This window comes from Lytechinus pictus, chromosome 10 (assembly GCF_037042905.1).
Source record: "Lytechinus pictus isolate F3 Inbred chromosome 10, Lp3.0, whole genome shotgun sequence".
NCBI classification, from domain to species: Eukaryota; Metazoa; Echinodermata; class Echinoidea; order Temnopleuroida; family Toxopneustidae; genus Lytechinus; species Lytechinus pictus.
This window is the reverse complement of record NC_087254.1, coordinates 12,837,133-12,851,795: the sequence shown is the minus strand read 5'-3', so window position 1 is coordinate 12,851,795 and position 14,663 is coordinate 12,837,133. Positions and strand designations below refer to the sequence as shown.

Below are 14,663 nucleotides of genomic sequence, written 5' to 3'. Positions count from 1 at the left end.
TTTGCCTCATAAGGCTACGCATATGACTTAATTTTTTTTAACTCAAACCATGTAGATTTAGCATTTTGATAATTTGATCATGTCCACAGATAAATTTGTAATAATTTGTTTGTAATCGATCATATAATGGAAATACCAGAAAATAAACAACTGAAAATAAACCATATTTTCTGAGAAATCCGAGCATCCTCGATATAGATGTTAAAGCTGATTATATATCAAATCATGTACATTTAGCATAAGATATCATCTTTGTAATTTGTTCTATCATGTTCAAGCAGGAATTTTCTAAATATTTTCAAGATTAGAGCTAATAAGAATACACGTAAGAACTTCTTTACATTTAGAATCAGCAACTTATGGAATAGTCTTCATGGGCTTGTAGAAGAATCTAAGGATGTATTACAATTTGAAAAGAGGATTGATTTTTGGTGGCGTAAATGCAAATTTGATTATGAGGTTCCTCCCACGGACCGCGCCAATTCTTCAGACGTCAGGTTTATCTCCAGGAGCTGGACATAGAGGAACAGAAGATCCTGCGTCCAGAACTGAACTAGCTTATTTAACCTTATGTAAATCTTTGCTTAAACACACGGGCGTCAATCGGTGGGGGACGGGGGGGGGGGTGTCCCCCCCATGATTTTTTCAGGGGGGGGGACACAATATCAAATGTCCCCCCCATGTTTTTGTCATAAAAGAAGTGTGACCATCTGGGGGGGGGGAATATGTGCATACCTTCTCAAGGAAATGAGAGTTGATTCCCCTTTAAAAATATAAAGAAAAAAAACAACTGTCATGTAACTTTTCGATGCAATTAACGGTGGGTAAATTCGCATTCAAAAGCAGCGCAGCTATAGCCGTCTATGAGCCGTTCCTGTACGTACGACGCCGGGGTACACGCGAGCACCCACATGGAGACCCGCACGTGCGTGGTGGGTTTTTTTCATGTGGGTATGCACGGCATGACAGCATAGGCGGATCCAGGGGGCCGCCCCCCCCCCCCCAGTGGCGTACCTAGGATTTTCCACAGGGGGGGGCAAAACCGTCCGGCAAAAAATTGACAAGCAAAAAAAAAAAAAAAAAAAAAAAAAAAAGGTCTTCGATCACAAATAAAGGATTTCGTACCAGAAAAAAATTGACAAGCAAAAAAAAAAAAAAAAAGGTCTTCAAGCTCGTCAGGGGGGCATTAAAGGTCTTAAAGCTCGTCAGGGGGGGGGGGGCAAAAAGGGTTTTTCAAGCCCGTCAAGGGGGGCAAAGATACGTTTTTGCATGGGTTGTGACTCGTCAGGGGGGGGCAGAGTGCCCCCCTGCCCCCCCCCGTAGGTACGCTAGTGCCCCCCCCCCTATTGGAGGAGCAAAAAAAAAGAAAAACAAAGGGAAAGAAAGAAAAAAAAAGAGAAGAAGAAGGGAAAAGAGAGGAGAAAAAAAAGGGAAACATAAAAGGAGGAAGACGAGTGAATAAGATAAGGGGAAGACTTGGAAAGTAATAATAAAAAATCTTTCATGCCGGGATATAAAATTTTTGCTCGCGCTTTGCGCTCGCATCGCCTTTTAGGTGATTTACATATCTTGCTCAATATGAATCTTGAAGTCAATACACAAAACATATTTCAGCTCGAAAATTTAACTTTCATTATTTTTTTTTATTTGCAAATTTGATGTTTAAAAAGTGTTCTGTAAGAATTATTATTTTATGGTCTGAATATTAACATTTTCTGCTTGCGCTGCGCGCTCGCAAAATTTGATTTGTCAGGTACCTATTATTTTCCTGTATTCCATAAAGTTATCAAAATATCCCTATTCAGGTCAGATTGTGAAAACGTATCAGCTAGCGCTGCATGCTCGCATTTTGATTGGTGAGTTATGTTTATCTCAATATTAATTCTAAAACAAACTACTTAAAATCCCCATTTGATCACATGCAGTTTATCAGAAATTTCGGTTCGCGATTTCCGCTCGCATTGATTGTTGAAATATATCAACTCATGCATCTTATTCATAATTACAAAAGTGCTTTAAATGTCCAGTTTTCAGGCCATAATATTAAGAGATTTCGCGCTCTCATGCTTAGGAAGAGAAATAGGAAGATAGTCATCATTTTCATATGATGACATAATGTCCCGGTCCGCTATGTCAAAACTCAAAGTAATAATAATGAAACTTATCAGCTCTTTTTAACTGTGATCCATATCCACCTCACAATTTCCCACAAAGTGCTTGAAAAACAGAGCTTAAATTGACCCTTTTCAGAGCGGAATATCATATATTTTTAGCTCGCGCTTTGTGCTCGCTTTCTTGATTTTCATGATAAGAAATGTATTTAAATTACCCTAATTCTACATGTTCTAGGTCGAAATCTGAAACACGCGTTTATTTAGATACGCAGCTTGTTCTCTATTTAAATCATTATCCAGTTTCAGATCACAATATAAAAAATTGTCTGCTCGCGCTTTGCGCTCGCATTATTAATGTAGGAAAATTTCCAATTACTCATTTTCATGATTTACAAATCATGAATAGAGTGTCCAGAATTTTTCCGCTCGCGCTTCGCGCTCGCATTATTTGGTAGTTAAAATATGTAACGTCATCATGGCTAACACGCAGCCGTTAACTGATCAGACCAAAGCGTATGTCAAAAATAAATAAAACAATTTGTGCTCGTGCTCTGTGCTCGCATTATTTATGTAGGAAACCGATTTCCAATTACTCATCATTTTCATGATTTACAAAATATGAATAGAGTGTCCAATTTTTAGGTTTGAATCTCGAATTTTTCAGCTCGCGCTTCGCGCTCGCATTAATTATTTAGCTATATACTTAACCTTTTTCATTCTTCCGGTAAAAATGTCAAAATTTTCAGCTCGCGCTTCACATTATTTGATAGTCGAAATATGTAACGTCTTCATAGCTAACAAGCTGCCGGTAACAGATCCTTTTTTATCAGATGAAAACGTATATTAAAAATTTCTGCTCGCGCTTCGCGCTCGCAGCAATTATTTAGTTAAATACACATCTCGTTTAGGATCATAAACATTGCCCAAAATGTTTGAATTTTAAAACAAAATACATAAAATAAACAAAAAGCTCGCACTTTTTAAATAAGGCTTATGATATTATATATAAATATATTACCCCTTCAAAGAAACAAACAAAAATTAACTTCGAGCGGCCGATCGGGGAAAATGTGGGTGAAAAAAATTCCGGCCCCCCCCCCCCCCCTATTGGCGAAGGCTGGATCCGCCCCTGTGACATACGGTACATGTAGCGGTGGAGTATGACGAAAGTGTAATGGATCTGGAAAGTATACCTATAAAAGTGACATGCTTGCATGTTGCTATTGTGTCCCCCTCATTCTCAAGTTTGGATTGACGCCCATGCTTAAACAGCATTGTCAATCTTGTCTAAATCCCTGCACAGACTGAAGAATTAAGAAATGACTCAGTGTTTGTAATCGACCACAATCCTAATGGAAGGCACAAAAAAAAGGAAACTAGTCCTATTTACAGGAATACCTGGGCCCCGTATTACAAAGAGTTGCGATTGATCCAATCAATCTCAACTTTATGGAAATCCATACTCATGCCATAAATTTTTTCTACAAGAAATTTGCACGATATCCTTAGTAAACAAAGAGAATCACATTATGCACCGAATTTTCAAGACAACGATGGATGTATGAATATTCATCATATCTAGAAAATGATATGAATAAGCATGCATTTTAGATGTTGACGTTGTTGGCCATATGATCGCTCAATCACAACTCTTTGTAAGACGGGGCCCTGATTTATATTACTTTGTTTTATGTTTGAGTGGAGATGAAATATAGAATTGAATTAAAGTAAACAATTTCCGACAACTAACATTTTAAAAGGAAACTTGCCATTTCTGGAAGTAATTTGCTATCATTAATTCATCTGGAAAGCAAAAGAAAAAAGTCATTTTCAGTAGAGACAGGCTGTAAATGTGTCTCTACTGAAAATGACTTTTTTCTTTTTTAGTTTTAGACTCCTACTGACTAGTATTAATAGATTTGCTGACTCTCCCGATGACTTTTCGTCTCATGTAAAAAACACTACTAAAACATGAACAAAATATAAAAATAAATAGTTAATAGTTTCGGTAAATCTGTAAGTGCTATAAAAAAAACCGCCATGACGTGTCTTTTAATTTAGGTCGTCTGGTCCCCCTTAAAAATCTTGACCCTGCCTGTAAAGAGTTGGGCAAATAATCAATTACTATCAAATCAATATCCTCGTCCTCGATCCCAGCCCCCCCCCCCACGACGTTTTGTAATTTTTATACATTGGCATTTTCTCATCGAAAGAGGTCGACATTTATCTTACACAACATTTCACCTCTAACGTTAGCGTTATACCGGCACATTTCTTGTTCTGTTATTTGATTAAATCACCTTTAAAAAATGTTCGGACTCGTTAGTAGACCAGCAAGGAGGATTGGACAGACGGTATGAAATTTCTTTTTTAAAGTTCATTTCCACAAAATAATGAGCGAAGCTTTTAGGTCTATTGTCTTGATATTGTGTTTACGCAGTGCGAATGCACACGGCCACGCCAGTCGATCGGGGCAGCCACGGCCCGCAGTCGATGTATCGTAGGTCTCGTTCAAGCTCCTACAGTTTCAGCACAACTTTAATGATGAAGGGGGGGGGGGGGGAGGAAGCCGGGGGGGGGTCCTTTTCTATGCTCCTACAAATTTAATTAAGCATGACTTTTCTTTTTATTCCAGACGATACTATTCCACTAAGAGTGGCAAACGCAAACATCGGTTGTGACTTGTGTGCATTGTCATCCACGCCCACCAAAAAAGGGTGGTGCCACAATTCATCCGATTTAGGTGTAAAACAATTTAAAAGATATTATGATAACATATTAGACCATCTTATAATGCTTCTAAGATTCTTCACATATTGTTGGTCTGAAATTAATGTCTTAAACCTAGTAGTAGTACAATGTCATTTTACCTTAAAGATCGGCAACTAATCATATTTCATTTTCATCCTAAAAAATATTTGAAAGCACTAGCACATAGGGTATAGACTTTCTAAATTCTAGACTCTATTCTGTTTTTTGCACAATTAAAATCAATTTGAATTTATTTCCACAATTGAAGAACATTGAAATTAAGAATTACTGTGAAGAAAATATGTGTCAATCTGGAAGAATTATTGTGAAAAGTGAAAAATTGTGATAATTTTTCTATTTCTTGTTCAATATTTTTTCCTTGTTTTCCATTTTTACATGTCAAGGACATTGCTAAACTTATTTTTCAATCAATTAACAGTAGAATCTATTTAAGAAGAATGTTCTACATGTAGCTTTCATTTGAAACTAAATTTGTAGTTGGAAATATTGCGTCATTTCGGAACTGCGTAACCGGGCGTCACAAATTTGGTCTCAAAAGATGTGCAAGACTTGAAAGTAAAAAGTCAGTGAGCTGGGCGGTAAAAAAAATTGCATGGCGGCGTAGCTGCAAAATTTGTCGAGGGGGGGTTTAATTGACCCTCTCCCCCAGTTTAATAAGGGTTAAGGAAAAGGGGGGAAAATCTTCATTTTCTTGATAGTTTCCAACTAACTTGTTAGTCTGAATCTATATAATTTCAGGGAAATTTGGAAAATGCATTGTACAGGACCATTTCTTGGATAAAAAGATGTGAAGTGTGAAATTTCAGCTATTTTAGGGAAGTTTTTTTGTGCTTTATACAGTCAAATGGTTGTCAAAATAGGAAAATGTGTTTTAATAGTCATTTGGTCTGCATTTTAAACATTTTGACTCGCCCCTATTCGTGATTCAGGTCACCTTTATGTTTAATCAAACTTTTCTGAACTTGATTCTACAGAAACATTTGTCATATGAACCCACTTTTCATGTTTGTCTTAGAACATGTTTACCTCAAAACGTAACCATGATTCTGCAGAAACATGTTTCAAATCGTGATTCTACCTCTAGAGTAAAAAAAGTGGCAACTATGTTCCCAAGATATCAACAATATTAATTTTAAAACGTTAGACTAAAGTGTAACATATTAATACATGTATATCATAGACTTGTCTAGTGGTAATATTTATTCTGCATCACATGGTCTACATGTAAGATGCATTTATGCTGCCATCTCATTACTAACGGAAGCAACTGATATTTCTTTTTATTTGTAAGTTGACTTTTGTTCGTGATTTGAGATATTTCCTGTATGATTGTTCTGGATGATGATAAACTAAGGAATTGGAATCATGTACATGACTGGAGTCACATACATAGCCCCCAATTTCTGAAATACAGTGTTTCAAAAGCAAGTAACAATAAAACAATAGCACATTTTCCTCATTTATCAAGAAAGATTCCTTTCATCACTAGACCGCATAATGCATCATGCATCCCCAACCTGATATCCCATGAAACAATTTTTTGTCTTTTTGTTTTTGTTTTCAGTTGTCCTATCTGCAGAGACACAATAGTACCTTGATAGTGGCAGAGCACAACAATGAGAGTCTTGTACCCATAACCCTCAACGCCATCTCGGCTGCCAAGAAGGTCGGGGGAGAGATTTCCTGTCTTGTTGCTGGTACCCAGTGCGCTAAGGTAAGGGTAGTCTGCAAGTTCAGACTCATATTTGAAACTCAAACCAATTATACCATGTCTAGACTGAAGACTATGTCAAACTCCCCCCCCCCCACCTTTCCTCCTTACTATCTTTTACGTAATAAGGTCAATGAACTCGCACAAATAGAGAATTTTTCTCAAATTTTATTACTATTCTTTTTTTTTCATATAACATAAGGCAGCTATCTCAAGTACTTTTTTGGAAGCGCCACATTTCTTGTTGAGAATCTGTAATGCTCCACTATCCATTACGCAAACCAGCAATTTATCACCGGATGGGGGGCCCAGAGGCCCCTGGTGGCGTGGGGGTCGAGGGGGCAGAGCCCCAAGAAGTTTTGGAATATGAGGCCTTTTAAATTGCCCAGAGGGGCTCTAATTAATATCAAAAGAAGAAATACAAATGCCAACAAACTACACAATATTAAAAGAAAAATGACCAGTGACTTTTTCACAACATACCAATGATACCACTAGTTCAGACTGTTCTGCACCAGATCTATTGGCTGAAGCAAGTGGCGTAATGAGTAAAAAAAAATGAGGGGCTAGATATGGCAGCTGAAGCAAAAATATTGAACTTTTCAATACAAAAATCTATATTTTGACATAATATTAAGATAATACAATATTTCCCTTTTCTTTCCTTTTCTCCTCTTTTCTCCTGTTTTCTTGGCCGTGAAACACTTGGGGGCCCCCAATCCCCGCCCCCATCTGTACACCAGTGGCTAAAGTTACGTTCCCCGATTTTGCAAGGGCTGAAAATTAGGCGTTGCACTGCACTAGTGCCCAAACTGCCCCTCTACAACTCACGTGCAGTATCATTCATTCAGTTCGTGTTAAGCAAGAGTGCATGCAGGCAATCACGGCATGCAATACATCTGAGCATACATGTATTTCACTTTACACCTTCGGATTTTATTCGGCTCCGGAAACAAATTTTCTGCTTGTTATGTCCCAAATTCATAATTTTTTATGATCAGGACGCTCTTTGAATATCACATTATTTGATGTTTAACTCTTAAACAAAAAGGATACTCTGGAAATGCAACATTTCTCGCCGTTGAAATAGAAATCCTACAAACAGGGTTTTCAAATCACTTGTGTGGCACATAAACTTTGTACAGCATAGAATAAATAAAAAGAACAACATCGATCCTCTATAATAGAGGTTATCGAGTGCTAAATTGGACAAAATTTGAGGAAATCAATTAAGTGTCAAGTAAAGAGTTTTTGTTTTCTCTTTGTATTAAAATGATCACCAAACCCTTATTTCCAGGTTACTGGTAGATACATTTTTATCTCCCTAATTTTTCTTTATTTTTACTTTTTTATACCGGCTTCCAAGCGCCACTCCGCAAGGCTCGGTGCGCCACAAGTGGCGCGCGCGCCACCATTTGAGAATCCCTGACATAAGGAAATGATTTTCTTGGTATCAAATCAAAATTTCCTTTGTTTAGCAATTTTTGTACAGAGGACTGTACAGAATATAGCTGAAAGTTTCTGAAATCCAACCATTTATGCTAATAATCAAATTTGAGAAGTAAAATTATTCCCTGTACATGTATGAGGTTTATCTTTTATTGGTTATTGCAGTGTATTTAGGTAATTTGATCAAGGTCAATGTCAAGGTCAGGTAAATTGATCAAGATCAAAGGTCAGTTTAGGTAAAAAACGTGGATAGTAATTGATATTTTGACATAGTTATGTTAGTAAATGGTCATATCCACTCATTTTCCTTTAAGCTTGTCTGTTAAGTATATGTTGCTTGAGTATGTGCATGTTTCACATTAATTTTGGATTTTTTTCTTTCAAAATGGATTCTGTGTAGAAGCATTTCACAAAGACCCTGATTACAAATAAGAATAAGGAAACACAAGATCATCAACTGGGTGTAAAAAAGAAAATTAATGGTTTTTATTCTTATTACAGGTGGCAGAAGAACTTTCCAAAGTTTCCGGTGTAACCCGTATCTTGGTTGCAGATAGTGAGGAGTACAAAGGTTTCCTCCCGGAAGCACTTACCCCGCTTCTTTTGGCCACTCAAAAACAATTCAACTTCAGCCACATTGCAGCAGGTGCATCCAGCTTTGGGAAGGGACTGCTACCCCGGCTGGCGGCTAAGCTCGACGTCGCCCCCATCTCTGATATCATCGATGTCAAGGGTCCAGACACGTTTGTGAGGACAATTTATGCAGGTAAGTTAGGGGCGAAGTCATGTTGTGATACATGAGTAAACTACTCTGATTAAAAAATTACTAAGTGTTGTTTTTGCAAGATGGTGGTGTTATCCCATATGTACATTGTACATAATCAATTTTTATCAACTTTTATAGCCAAGAAAAATGAGAATTTTTCCCTTTTTTATGGTTAAGTTTATATCACTATTAAAATAAAAGTACTTTAAAGGAGATATGGGAAATGGGGGGCATTTCATTGATGTATCTCTCTATCTCACTATCTTTCTCTTGTCATGCAGATCTTTGTGTTTTATCCCTTCATCGCCTCTCTTCCATCATTTTTCCTTTTCATTTTCTTTACCCATTCTTTCCAAGTATTTGACCTTGTGATAAAAGGTATAAGGGCAAAACTGGTCTGGAATAGCTGGTCCTCCAGAATGTTACTAGAAAAAACTTTAATCTCTTACACAGTATCATCCCATTTCTGAAATATATTTAATTTTTTTCTGATTTGTCTGTTTTTGCTCAGGCAATGCTATCGCTACAGTGAAGTCTCTAGATGCCCTTAAGATCTTCAGTGTGAGGGGGACGGCATTCGAACCGGCAGAAGCCACAGGAGGAGCAGGGGCATCAGAGCAAGGTAAGGCAGTGAGAAAGAGATATACTTGTAGGTAGTGGAGGAGGGACAGGGAGGATAAGATAAGAAACAGGAGAGGTAGCAGAAGAAGAAGGAAGGGGAGAAGTAGCAGGAGAGGAAGCAAGTGAAGAAGAAATAGGAGTAGTAGAAGGAGGGGGAAATATGAGTCAAGGAGGTGAAACAAAGGGAGAAGGATATTAAGAAGGAAAACAGGAAAGAGAAGAGGAAGAAATTAAAAAACCAGAAGAAAAAGAAAGGGAGAATGGAGGATGAAAAATGTAAGGAATTTTTTAAAAGAAAAATGTAAGGAATTATTTTTTGTAAAAGTGTAAGGAATTTTTTATACCTTGACAATCCACTTCCTCTAAATTACATTTCTTAATTTCCTGGTAAATCCTGTCAATTTGACACAGACACGTCAAACTCAATCATGTTTGCCATTGTGGTTATTAGTATGATTCTGTGTTCAGACTGTTAGTTTGGTGATTATCTACTGTCTTTATCTGAGAGGCCCTGGTCTTATTGTCAATGTGGTACGGTCATTTTCTTATCTAGCCCCTGCCTGTGATGCCAAGAATGAGCAATCATCATGGGTCAGCCAGTCATTATCCAAGAGTGATCGGCCAGAACTGACCAGTGCAGAAACGGTCATCTCCGGAGGTAAGGGTTGATATTAAAGAGATATTGAACCAAGAAGTCTGTGGAGAAAATAGCATATTTCGGGACTTAGGTTTGATACAAGAATAATATTTGCTCAGTGCCATGATTAATTGTCCAATGTTTCTAAGTTTGCACAGTTTTGAAATCAATCAAGCAGTATTATCCGGGGGGGGGGGGGGGGGGGTAAAGAAAACAAGCAATGCAAGCAGACGAGGCCTGGAGCAAGCAAGTTAAAAATCGATGTTTGTCAGGGAGAATATAGTTAGGGCAATAGGTAAAATAGGTTACTTCGAAACATATGAGCATGATACAGGCTGCTAGTTTGGGTACAACAGTCATGAGACCTGGAAAAAGTCAAAGGGTGGTATTCTGGTAGCTAAAGTGTAGTCTAAACTAGAGTCTAAACCACATTTCTATGGAATACTGGGATTCATGATATATCTTCCATATTTCATGACAATTTTATTGTATCATTTATTTCTCAAAATTCATATTTTGTATGTACCCTACCACTCTGCCCATTTCATGACTAATTTTTTTACAACCTTTTGCTGCTGGATAAGAATAATTTTCAATTGTGGAATGAAATGACAACTGGCACGCCGTAAAAGTCTGGTAAAAATCAACCCAGGTTGAACTAAACCATGGCTATCAGAATACCAGCCAATGGAGTTGTGTTTGATACTGAGCTTGATGGTCTGCAAGCATGGCTGTGAGTCGCCCTCCTAAAACACCCTCCTGCCTGGTCTTTGATTTTGTAAGACAAGTAATTGCATGTGATTTGTTCTCTATTGTTCCTAGGGCGGGGCATGAAGAGTGGTGACAACTTTGAACTCCTGTACACCCTTGCCGACAAGATGAACGCAGCCGTGGGTGCTTCCCGCGCAGCTGTCGATGCCGGTTTCGTTCCCAACGACATGCAGGTCGGACAGACTGGCAAGATCGTCGCTCCAGTAAGTATCATCCCCATGCATTATATATGTGATTTAGTTCAAATGAAACTGAATGACGATGGTCCTTGGAAAATCATGCTTCATGGGGTCCTATTTCATAAAGACTTGTTATGATAAAAAATGCACAATTTTTTAAACAAATTTACTATCAGCCAATCATATTGAAGGATTTCAGTAGCTTTTAACTGCAAATTTGGTCCTTGGATTACTATGATTCCTGGGGCCCGTTTCCTAAAGACTTTTTGAAATAACAAGAATTTAAAATGGATTTTTGTTGCAAGATAACATGTACCTTTATTTTCTTACATTGTTTTGTAAATTATTTAACAATATTTGAATATTCACACCCTGGAAAACAGACAAGATTACGCGGGGACTGGCGGCGGTTTTGCCCCCAAAATACTCAAAAGAGCCCTTGAAATCCCCATTTATTGCAATGTTAACGCTTATCCAATGTTTCAGGTTTAGGCAGTAAGTTGTGAAAAAGTAGCCCCCCCAAAAAAAAGAAATAAAATAAAATTGCCTGAGGAAAAATGGATTGCTCCAACAATGAAGTGAGCTATCTCTTTCTTCTAATCTTGCAGCAATTGTACATAGCCGTTGGTATCTCTGGTGCAATTCAACATTTGGCCGGTATGAAGGATAGCAAGACTATCGTCGCTATCAACAAAGATCCTGAAGCACCTATCTTCCAAGTTGCTGACCTCGGACTCGTAGCTGATCTTTTCAAGGTGATGCACTAATACCACTCACAATAATTTGCTGACCTGTACCTGGGGGGTGTTTCACCAAGATTTAAGTATGGCTTAAAGTCGCACTTATATGCCGTGTGTATGGTATAAAAGTCATGACCACATTGGTCAGATCATGCCAAGAGGACGTGCACTACTGCATATTAATCAATAAGATGTGCGCGTTGCATATCATGTACTCATCTTCATTTAAGTGCGACTCTTTAAGTCATACTTGAATATTTGTGAAACAACCCCCAGGTCTGCGTCGTGTCATAAAAATTTAAAATTACTGAATGTCACTGGCCAAAAATGTCCAGACTAATTCATCGCTGCCTATAAGGTAGCCTAGCCGTGAAGCAATTACATGATAATAATAATATTCAACATTTATATAGTGCTTCGTACAATGATTGAAAGTGCTGCATGCTATTACCCCGGCTTAGGCATGGTGACCCTAACCAGGTGCTGGAGCATTCAAGGGTGGAGAGTGGCAAGCGTATATTGCCAAAGGATGCGAGTGCCAAGTTGGGACAAACCCAAGAACTAGTAGTTCAAAGTCCGGAGACTTATCCACTGAGCCACAAAGAAGCGGGATCATTGCAAAGTGTGAGCTGGAAGCTTCTTGTCCCAGTATGAATTGATTCCTTGAATGCTGTAGCTTCCTTAATCCAGAGGCTAAAGTGTAGTGAGGTAATTCAGTAGCGAGTTTTCGCAATTGCAATGGGGACGTACTCTACAACTTGGTAAATCTATTGAAAATGCCTGTCAAATCACAAGAACAGCTGAGGGGTCTCTGTCAAAAATTGATGAACCGAGACAGTTGATCATTATATGTTTCAGAAAAGACAAGAAAATTGAATATGTTGTTTGTCCATAGTCACAGTTGACACTGCTGTTCTGATTCACTGATTTTCAGTAAAAACTGCTTTGTCAGGAAGGGCTTTTGATAATAGATTCTCTACATTGCAGAAAGCATCTGCATATTGGTTGCTAAACTATTGTTCATTGGCTCAAAAGGAAATTGTGAAGTAGTCATGTGACATAGGTATTTTGGCAAGTCAAGCACTTTATTTTTAGCACTTGCTGCTCCAGTCTCTTCAAAGGGAAGTTGCTTGTTTGTGTTCACATAGTAATCATAAGTGCACATCTGTATTTTGTGTGATAATAATTTGTTCAATTTTATTTCTCATTTATTTCACATATATTAATTTTTCATCCTTTTGCAGGCTGTCCCAGAAATGACAGAGATGTTGGACAAGTAATGGTGACCTAGACCAATTCGAATCAGTGTCATCTATGAGAACTCCCCTGATTACTTGTTCAACATTCATGGCCGGGGCATGTATCCACAAACTGCCCATTTCAAGACTGTATTGTTAAAGGAATGCCTGATGCTGTGGGTCATCTTGTGCACTGGGCAATCAATGTGATCTGATATCCTTCTCAATTTATTTCACGCATTGTTGGAATGAACACTAATGAAAATAACTTTCAGTGAACATGAACCAATTCATCATAGACTATGAGCTAGGATGTAATTTGCCAGCAGACACTGTATATCACTGTAATTATTGAATCCATATGATGATTCTTTAATACCTGATGTACAGATTAAATGAAGATATTGATAACACAACTACATGTACATGTCATGTATTGATTTTATTCTAAAAAGATACCGGTAATTAAATGTTCTTTAAAATACGATATATTTGTTTAATTTGTCTACACTACCATTCACAGTTCTTAAACTCACCATTACAGTATAAAAGCACAGATCAATTGATTTGGTTCACTGAACCTTTTTTCTCTGCTTTCATAGTGTTATAGTGAGTTAAAGACTTGTGACTTGTAGTGTAATCATGGATCCTACTAGTAGGATACATGGTGTAATAGAGCTCACTTATTAAATCAAACGCATTGGCTGGTCAATAATTGTTCAAGTTTCTGTTGTTTTATGGCACTTGGGTATGATATAAATAACCCCACCAGGGTGTGTTATTCATATCTGAAACAGAAAGAATGCCATAATGAATGACCTTATGATGATAACCTTCTGTACAGATTAAGCTGAAATGAAAATAATGGGTAATTCCATAAAGTAGTCAACCATTTGGACTCCTATTCCCCCATTTTCCCATGTATACTTCACCTCACAAACTCATAATTCAAAAGCATTACGAATGCACTCTTATGATATGAACGAGGAAATGGAGACATTTCAGGAAGGTCATGCTTATACATGAAGTAGTTGATCATGGTTAGACGTACACACTTTATAGAATTGCCCTGGAAACGACTGATGTCATTAAAAATTGTGTCTGAAGGGTTGAGAAGATTTAGCTTCTTATCTTGGAATATACGAAGAAACATGGTAGTTTTTATGCCTGTAATTAGATGAATACATATAAATGTACGAACGAATCCCCATCTCTCTGTTATTATGTCGAACATAGCTCTATACTTTGTCACCGTTACTGTCTAATGGGTTCACGCATTCTTTGATTTAAATATATTTTCTGTAAAATATTCTACTATTTGGGAAGAGAAACTTCTTTCATGTTCAATGATAAAATATTGGCTATTATCCATGTATAAATTTATTATCTGTGGTTGTATTTTGCACAAAATGAATATTCCTGTGATGTTGGGTGAAAGATGATGTGTAGCAATATGTTGATAAAGATATGAATAAAAAATATGAAATTTTACCTCAAATTCTTTATCGTTTGCATTTCATTTGGTTGCCGATTTCATTTTCATGTTTGACTGGTATATACATGTCATTTTAAATAGCCTAGCATAATCCAAAATTTGAATACAGGGAATTTGGTTTAATCTAACTTGGCTATTTCAGACATGGTTTTTTGGGGAGGGGGAGGTCA

The 14,663-nt window shown here is 37.5% G+C and overlaps 1 protein-coding gene across 1 annotated transcript; it reads left to right on the top strand.

The window, feature by feature from the left end:
* Nucleotides 1-4,301: 4,301 nt before the first annotated feature.
* LOC129270181 (electron transfer flavoprotein subunit alpha, mitochondrial-like) lies at nucleotides 4,302-14,496 on the top strand. Its single transcript, XM_054907583.2, has 8 exons — nucleotides 4,302-4,468; nucleotides 6,451-6,600; nucleotides 8,548-8,812; nucleotides 9,324-9,434; nucleotides 9,987-10,091; nucleotides 10,893-11,044; nucleotides 11,629-11,775; nucleotides 13,005-14,496. The coding sequence occupies exons 1-8, from the start codon at nucleotides 4,424-4,426 to the stop codon at nucleotides 13,038-13,040; spliced, it is 1,011 nt and encodes a 336-aa protein (XP_054763558.2). The 5' UTR covers nucleotides 4,302-4,423; the 3' UTR covers nucleotides 13,041-14,496.
* Nucleotides 14,497-14,663: the final 167 nt, after the last annotated feature.

Bases quoted from the DNA above. Each gene is read 5' to 3' on its own strand.
- LOC129270181 (XM_054907583.2), top strand. From the start codon at position 4,424: ATGTTCGGACTCGTTAGTAGACCAGCAAGGAGGATTGGACAGACG. The intron at 11,045-11,628 runs GTAAGTATCATC...CTAATCTTGCAG, and splicing joins CTGGCAAGATCGTCGCTCCA to CAATTGTACATAGCCGTTGG. The intron at 11,776-13,004 runs GTGATGCACTAA...ATCCTTTTGCAG, and splicing joins TCGTAGCTGATCTTTTCAAG to GCTGTCCCAGAAATGACAGA.